This window comes from Convolutriloba macropyga, unplaced genomic scaffold (assembly GCF_964194025.1).
Source record: "Convolutriloba macropyga unplaced genomic scaffold, txConMacr16.3 SCAFFOLD_5692, whole genome shotgun sequence".
NCBI classification, from domain to species: Eukaryota; Metazoa; Xenacoelomorpha; order Acoela; family Convolutidae; genus Convolutriloba; species Convolutriloba macropyga.
Genome location: NW_027453467.1, coordinates 7116 through 15920, shown reverse-complemented (window position 1 = coordinate 15920; position 8805 = coordinate 7116). Strand labels below are relative to the sequence as shown.

Genomic DNA, 8805 nt, shown 5'->3' with positions numbered 1-8805 from the left:
AAGAGTGACACTGAGAATGCCACCGCTAAGGAGCCCTTGAGCTCAGCTCCCACAGACCGGAGACGGAACCTCTGGAAGCCCACCTTGGCACCACAAATCCGCCGGCAAAGATACAAAGCAGCGTGCTGTTAGGGTGTCCCTGCCACGACCTCGTGGGGGAAGGCCAGCGAAAACTGCAGGCGACAGTGTGCATCGCATGCAAAGCCATGGCCGGCAGTGGATGCTGCCGGGGCACACAGGAGTACACAAGGCGCCGGGGCGACGACGTACCTCCGTGCTGCCCCACGGCTGTGGAAAGGACGGCAGACACCGGTGCGGCACCAAGGAAGCGGGAAACAGGCAGCGGCACATCAGTCCTTACGTCCGTTTGGCTTGACACAGCAACCGAGCAGCAGCACAGCAGCACGTACAGAGACCTCTATCTATCCCTCTGTCCCTCCCTATCCCTGTCCCTGTCCTCCTGTCTCTCTGCCGGCTGGCCCATGTCTCTCTATCCGCCACGCCGTCAGGCCGTCGAGTAATCGATTCATTTGAAAGCTCAGCTGGCACCCAATCCGTGCACGTGAATCGCCTCATCTCAGCCCCGCTGCTGCCCTAGTCCCCGTGACACAGTCTACCATGGCTTCCCCTTGCATGCTGATCTCACCAACTGAGGCTGCACATGGAAGCCCTGAGCATCCTGTCTGCCTCTCAGTTTTCCTCTCCAGAGCACTCGCGGGCATCGCTATTGGATGTGATGGAAGGGTGAGACAGACGCAGGGAGTGTGGCAGCGGCTGGCGGCCGGGGGGAAGGGGGAAGCGGGGAGGGGGGTCGAACTGTTGTCGTTGTTGTACCATCCAGGTGTTGGAGGATAGCTCTGCCCAGAGCTCCCATGTGGATGAGCCCTCCGGGGGGTGCACCGGTGGGCTGTCGGATTCCGACGTCACATACACCCTGGGCTCGCCCTCTGTGAGATCTCCTGCCGGCCTGTAGAATAGGTTCTCCACCCTGGATCAAAGCAACGGACCTCAGGGGTTCAAGCCAAAGGGGTCGGAGCAAAGGCACGGACGAGGACAACAGAGAGAGAACCGCGAGACGATAGAAGAAGGAGAAGAGCAGGACGGAGGAAGCAGAGGGTAGAGGGGGGGGGGGGGGGGGGAGCAGCGGCGCGAAGGAGTGCCATGAGGGGTGGAAGCGCTGGAGGCGTTTTGCGAAATCCAATGGGATCCGGGAGGGGCAGGGTGCAGAGGAGGGCGAGGCCTGGGCCAGGGCAACCGGGAGGATGGAAAGGTTGAGGGTGGAGAAAGGGGGCGGCAGGGAGGCAAGCAGCGAAGGGAAACAGGGCCAAGTAGCGAGGGAGGGCTTGAGAGGGGGTGGAGGGGGGCGCAGCATGGCGGAAGATGTGGTGGGCAGAATGATGAGGCCAGGCGGTACGGGAGGGGTGTCATGGGCCGTGGCTATTACTTGTAGCGTTGCCCGTCCAGGATGCCCATGATCTCTGCTGTCTTGCCAGCAATGACCTGCCCGCCCGTGGTCACCTCGTCGGTGCTGTCCAGCATCACCTGCCAGGTCTCCTGTGCGTCCCTGACCTTGGTCCCCAACCACGCGGTCACTTCCTCCCGCCACGTCTCAAGATCCGCCCCTGAAGAGAAGGCACGGCTCCCTCAGATCAGCATGAGCTGCAGACATCTCTGTAACTTTCAGAGAGTGGGAGTGTTGCTTTGCGGCACGGCTTTGTTGGGAGGAGGACGTGTGGGCTCAGAGGGTGCGTGTGTGTGTGTGTGGGGGGGGGGGGGGGTCAACAACTGTAGCCCCGACTAAGTACGGGTAGGCGCAGGACACCTGCCTTCTGCTGGCAGCTGATCGAGACTTGCTGTTGTGTCCGTAGAGGAAGCGGTTCGCATCCATGCGGGCCCTGCCTCGGGACTCTGCCTGTTGCCAGCAGCAGGACGCAGCAGCCGGCGGACTCTCCGAGAGCCGAGGGTGTCACCACCCTGAGGAGTGGACGAGGAAGTGGCAAATGCAGCGGTGGATCAGCCCAGGGCGGCTCTGTCAGGGAAGGGAGCCTCGGCAGCCAACATATGCAATTCGCCTCGACAACGAGGAGCACAGCTGGAGGATGATGTGTGTTCGGCAGCGAAGGCTGGGAGGCGGTGCTGCAAGCAGGTGGGGAGTTGGGGGGGAGGTGGGGGCGGACCTTGGCAGCATAGAGGAAGGGTGTGAAGCCCCAGCTATTCGTGGAGTCGACGCTCGCTCCGGCTTGGAGAAGCGTTTCGACCACTGCCACCTGTGCCCCATCCGTGCAACATCGGCTCACCGCGCACCGGCAGGCAGAGTGACAGGGGGCTGGGGGGACACAGCGTGGGTTGGAAGCTGGGGAGGACACGCAGTGCTGAGCCAGCTTACCTTCTTCTTCTCTGCGGCGTGCATGAGCGGCGTGGATCCATACCGATCCCTGGCATCGACCGGGACGCCCGACTCTATGAGCTCCTTCACTCGCTTGGTGTTGCCCCTCCTGCATGGGCAAAACGGCCATGTCCCAGAGTTACGCAACACGTGCTGACATTCGGATCTGCTCCCCAGCGCTGTGGGAAGCTGCAGGCACAGCAACGGCTGAGGAGGTGCCACCCATGATAGACATGTCCTGTCCGGTGCCGGGGGTTGTGAACATGACCCAGGGGAGCTGGAAGGAGGCATGGCGGCAGCAGAAATGTAGTGGCATGTGCTGCTGCTGAAGACCGGTGAGGGGGTTTGGCAGACAGACAGCGGGACAGGCCTGGGACACACACACGCACGTTGTGCTTTGCGTTGAAGTCGGGAGGGTGTGGCGATGAGAGGGAGAGGAGGAGGAAGGAGGGCGGGCGGGCGGCACGGACCTGGCTGCTCGGTGCAACGGGGGTAGTGGCTTCCATAGCTGTCCAAAGGACCACTGGTCAGATTGGCCAGTCCGATTCTGACACAGCACGCCAGCCGGCCTGTGTCTGACAACGCGCAGCGGGGGATGCATTCCTACACGTGTTCCCCTGTTCAACGCTGATACGTTTGATCCAAAGGCCTTTGCCAGCACCCATTGCGACTTCGTAGCCGGTGTGGAACCTCGCGCGATCTGGTGGGCGGACAGACGCCGGGAAGGCACGTGTGAAGCTGAAGCCATCCCCAGTTTCATGAGCGTCCCGGAGATAGATTGGTGATTGCCGCAGGGGGGCTGGCTATGGCTGTCGACGCTTCAAGTGCGCTTCTCACTAACGCTTTGCGAACCGGCCGATCGCAATTCTCGGCTTTCTGACGCACGCTGGCGATTTTTTTGCTCTCCCGTCAAGTACGGCCGATCATTTTTTTCCGCTGCCGCTCAGGGCCGATCGATCGATCATGATTCATGCCTGCAGCCAATTAAAACTTCGTCCGGGCGACGATCGGGTCGATACTCGATACTCGCGGTACCCACTAGGTAGTAGTACAAACTACAATACTCTACTCTAGTACTAGCACCTTCTCGCGGGGGTGAAAAAAAAAACCAAAAACGAGCCTCCTACCTGGCTTCTTAATTTCAATTAACTGCCTACATGGCTCATGAGGCAGGGAGACTCAGAAGTACAACTTTGTCAGCTGTCAGCTTCTTTTACTCCGAGGGATATTGACAATATCGTCTATATATACGGCTATACGTACCAACCGAGCTAGTAGCTCCCAGGTATTGGACGTAGGTGATGGAGGCCTCTAGGTACGTAGGTAGGTAGGGTGCCCAGAGGCCAGGTACCTACGTATTATTTTAATTACCAAATCCTGCATGTGGCCGCAGGATCGATCGCTGCGCATGTGGACTCTGGCCGCGCGAGGCACGCATAAGGATACTCGCGTACTCGTACAATAAATATCCTGGATAGATCTAGGAGCAGGAGGGGCTCCTGCCTCTAGGTACCTACGTCCTACCTACCCTCCTACCATAGCCAGGAGGAGGCGAGGAGCTTCTACCCAGTACCCCATATCGTTACCTCCCCTACGCGAGTACTAGCAGGAGGTACTAGTATCGCTACTGTACTCGTACTCATAGATAGACGTACTATCTACGGTCACCTTGCGGATTCGGCTCCGGATCTGTCCCAACATATGCATAATTCACGCGAACCAGAGTAGCGCTAGGTGACAAGGTAATTACATATGTAAAGAGCAGCCACACAGCTAGGAAGGATCTCCCCACTGGCCTTACAGTAATACTTACCTAGTCGCTAGACCTAGCTAGCAATATCGCTACGTGCTGCACAATTTGCACCGGTTGTGATCGCTATCTACGTTCCTTCGGCTGTGCGCTCGCACAGTGGCGTTCTAGAGATACGCACACAGCAGTTCAGCTCACAGGGAAACCCAGAACAGAATCAGAGGCATACATGCGGCTGCGGTTGCGGCAAGTTGGGGCGGCGGCGGCCTCCACGGCTCGGGTGGAGGTCGAGGCGGGCGCACGGTACAGCGACCTTGCGGAAGCGGCTTCCGAGGCCCTGGCGGTCCCGCTGCCGCGAGTTAAGCTGTCTCTCAACAAAAAGGTCGGTTTTCAATGGCGGCAGGAAACCATTCAATCGTCACGAAAGTGCACAAGTGGCTGTCCATCCCGCCCTCTTCACTCACCCGTTCTATCGCAATCTTTCCCTACTCAAAACTGCACCCGCAGTTCGCCCACCGCTGGCCTCGCTTACTCTGCCGTCCTCTCGAACATGAATCCGCTCCAGCAGCTCCCACCTGGCTCCCTCACCTTCCCCTGGACCTCCCTGTCTAATCTACCTCCCTTCCTCTCCCCCTCCGCAAAGGTTCATGCTCGACCTTGCCTCCCCCTCATTCCTCCCCTGGACCTGTTGTTCAAGCTCTGTGCTCTCTAAGTGCGACGGTGATTCTGTGGTACTCGCGCCCCCTTTACCTTGTTGGCAGACTCCCATAGAGGGAGATGAAACCGACTCACTGAGCACCCTTGGAGTCTGCAACGGAGACCTGGTGTGGGTGCTCCCCTCAGATGGCCCTGGCGGTAGTGTTGAAGGCAGCGCTCCCTCCACATCCGGCCCTTTGCCAATGGAGGCATCAGCCAGCGACCCGCCATCAGAGGTTTCTGTTGCGGCAGCACAGGCTGCGGGGAGCGAGGGTGGCTCCTTGGGGGGCCCACAGGCGCAGGGAGCAAGCAGTAGCCCCCGCCAGGCAGAAGAATCAGGCCCGGCCCCCGAGCCACCACCGGCAGCGCTGGCCGGTGGACTCCGGGACGGTGAGGACGACGGCATGGACGTTGATCCCACGATTGCCGGAGGGCCCTCTGACATGCACGAGGAAGAGGGCCGGGAAAGAGAGGAGGACGAGGCGATGCTTGCTGCCGCTGCAGCCACTGAACCGCAGCTTCCAAGCCACCTCCAGCGGGTGCTGCATGCCAATCGCTGGGAATCACAGCACGAGAGTGCAGAAGCTGTCGCCACGGCTGATTCCCCACACAAACTCGTCGAGCTCGTCCTGCACGCCGCATTCCTGGAGAGTGGCTTTATCCTCTGTGGAGCTGACCAGGTGCACCGCATTTTTATTGCCTCCTGTACCCCCTGTCGCTCCCGTCCCCTCCACCAAGTCATTGTGAACTGCTGCCTCCCTCTGATGCCCCGCGTGCTCTCCTGCAAACTCTCTCGCCTCCGCCCCTCCCCCCCATGCAAAGCATTCATGTCAGCCTTCCAACCCCAGCTGTGGTCGTGCCCCAGCCTGCTCCGTCATGCACACATCCCTCTACTCACCCGCTGGGTGCCGCCTCTTGCCGTCCCTCCTTGGCTGCCAGGGCGCCGTGGCAGCCCTGCCCCCCTCCAACGGCTCAATCCTCGACCTCTCGTACGCGCTGCCCAGTGCCGCAGCTGTAGTGGCGCGGGTGCGGTGCAGCGTGATGGGGCAACACCTGGTCGTTTATGCACAACCGCCACCGCTGGCAGAGGGCCCTCCAAGCCAAACTCTATGCCTCTCAATCGATGTCACAGCGCATGTGACCGCTGCCGAGGGTACAGCCTCCTCTTCCCCTGCCAATCCCCCACATCCTGCACCTCTCATTCATCCTCCTGTTGCCCCCCCCCCCCTTCCCTGCCTTCTTTTCTTCTTGTTGTCTTCTCTTCTTGCTGTTCTTACCCCAATCCCTACGCCTTGCATCACCCCTTGCCCCTCCCAACTCCCCCCCCCCCCCCCCCCCTATCTTCCCTGCCTCCCCATGGCCACTGCCCCTCTCCCAGGCACTCTCTTCATAGAGAACAGCATGCAGTCAAGTTGAGGACCACAGAGACGAACTTTCTGACAGAGCACAAGGGCAAACAGACTGACTGACACACATACACACACACACACACATTTCTGGGAATGGCGGGTGAAGGGACGCCCACTGGAGAAAGGTGGAGGCCTATCCTCACGCGCGTCTTGATTCCCTGCAGGCTCAGGTGCTGAGAGGCTGGTGGAGCTTCCTGCGCTGTGGGCTCGCCTGAAGGACGCCCTGGTCCTGCCGCTGCTCACGGCCGCCTGCCGGGCCGCAGGGCTGCCGCTGCCTCTCGGCCTCACGACTCTGCCGGCGGAGGTTGCCGAGCTGGTGCTCAAGCTGCTGCCGGCACGCGGCCTGGCGGCTCTGATGGCTACGTGCACCGTCTTCAGGCACAGCGCTGCATCAAGTGAAGGCCCCGGCCGCCCTCCCCACCCCGCGTATTCCAGTGGCATGCAGAGACCTCAAGCCTCGACAGCCTCAGTCCTTGCGTTTTCCCCTCTCCCTTCATCAATATTTGTCTCTCGCATTCCCAATCTGCGCCGTCCGCCAGTCCGCCTGCATGACTGTGACCCTCTGGACGTTGTCTCCGTGTCCATAGCTCCCCCATCTGCCTGCCCGGTCACCCATCCGGCCGTCTGTTTGCGTGCTCGTCTGTCAGTTGACCTCCCCTTCCGTCCATCCTTCCATCCATCCTTCCATCCTTCCTTCCTTCCTTCCTTCCTTCCATGCATCCGTCCGTCCGTCCGTCTGTCCATTCGTCCCTCCATCTGCTGGAGTGTTTGCCCGCCATCTGCCTGGCACACCCCATGCGGGATTCAGCGTATTGTCTTATGGCTTGCACACCCCACCCCGCTTTGCCTCCCCCCTCGCCCCCGGCCTAAACCGTTGCTCACCCTCTGCCTGACGGTGTGTGTTCACAGATGCTCTGTGGGAGCCTCTCTTCAAGGCGGACTTCCCTGGGCGGAGTCCTGTCCCCGGGCAGTGGACCGGCGGGGCAGTGAGTTGGCATGCCGCCTATCGCGCCCGTGTCATCCAGCAGCAGCAACTGGCCGCCATGCGGCGCTACTATCCGTCAGGCCGGCCGGTGTGCCTGCTCCCTCAGGGGGGCAGGTTCGTTCCCCGGCCGCCGCCCTTCATGGGCCCACACGGCATCACTGGTGAGCGCCCCCCCCCCCCCCCCCCCCGCGGCGAGCCCGAGGCTTCCCTCACCTTTCTTTTCAACTCTCTCCTCTGTCTCTCCGGCCTCACCCATGGTCACGGCGCGCCTCAACCCCCGCACTCTCCTTTTCCCCTTTCCTCATCATCCCGTCCTCCTCCGTCGTCCCATCAGACCCCACGTCTTTGCCCCGTTTCCTTGATTTCCTCACCGGCTTTGTTTTGGACGGACGCGCGTGGCTACTGCCCTTTTCTCCGCGCCCCTTGTCTTCCTCTGCCCCTGTATCCGTCGACTGCCCTGCCTCCTGTGTGGCAGTCTTGCCCTTCATCCAGCCAAGGCGGCACCCCTGCGAGCGTCCCCGCCACTTCTAGTCTCTGACACATGTCAGCCAGCCTGCGTGAGCACCTCCTCCCCTCAATCCGCAGCGGCAGCAGTGGCGGCAGCTGAAGGCTCCGCCCGTCCCCTCCCCACGCAGGCGGGGACTACGACAGACTGCCGCAGCCACTGCTCATGGGTCAGGGGCCAGGCCTGAGGGTCCCAGGGGTAGGGAGCAGCGGGCTCGGAGTCCTCGGCGGCCCAGGCTTCCGGCAAGCTGCTCCTGGCATGCCCGGCTCTCGCCGCAGCGGCTCGAGGACCTTCCCGACGATGTGACCTCAGCAGCGCTTACTCCCATGTCTATGACGCATCGGACACGGACCTCCCCTGCACCCAAGCACCGGCTCTTGCCTCCCTTGCCCCTCGCCACTGAATGCGCGCAGCCCATCTTGGGAGCAGCGGGGCTCCCATCGGGTTAGTGCGGCAGAATCGTTTGAGTACTGTTAGTGTGACTGTGAGTGCTTGCAACAGCGCTTGTGTAATGATAGATCAAGGTGGTGGTGGTCCTGTATTTTACAGCTGTTGGGTTGAGATACAGCACAAATCCGCTGTTTTTGTAAGGGGGGGGGGAGGGGGGGCTGTCGGCCGTGAGAGTCCCTTCCACACAGACAGGAAACTGGCGGGGCGCGCAGCTACTGCCGGGACTTGGTGGGCCTGGCAGCCGATGCCACGAAGTTCTTGTCTTTCCGGGGCTGCGAGCCCTTGAGGCTTTTCAAGAGGTTCGGGTCCTGGTGGGTCGAGAGCCTGGACGTCATCGTCTTGGCGTCAGGCGGCACGTACTTGGCCACCACCCCCTTGACACGGTAGGCAAACTCCGAGTCTTCCGTCTCCACGATGAGGAAGCCCTTGGCCGTGCGGCCGTAGTCGGTGTTGCGATAGCCGACTGTGATGGGCGGCTTGGATTCCTTGCTGCCGCTGGGCAGCAGCATGCCGGTCTTGGGGTGGACGTCCAGCGACAGGTCCGAGTCTGGCGTCATGCGGGCCTCGAACCGGACCGGCTCCTCGCCCTGGGCGGTGAGCCACAGCGGCAGCTTGCCTACCTGC

General features: G+C 61.3%; 1 protein-coding gene across 1 annotated transcript; it reads left to right on the top strand.

Moving 5' to 3' along the window:
• The first annotated feature begins 3687 nt into the window (after positions 1-3687).
• Positions 3688-8134, top strand: LOC142358306 (F-box only protein 7-like). The gene is made up of 6 exons (XM_075409730.1): positions 3688-3701; positions 4702-5512; positions 5772-5985; positions 6406-6636; positions 7151-7387; positions 8010-8134. The coding sequence occupies exons 1-6, from the start codon at positions 3688-3690 to the stop codon at positions 8132-8134; spliced, it is 1632 nt and encodes a 543-aa protein (XP_075265845.1).
• Positions 8135-8805: the final 671 nt, after the last annotated feature.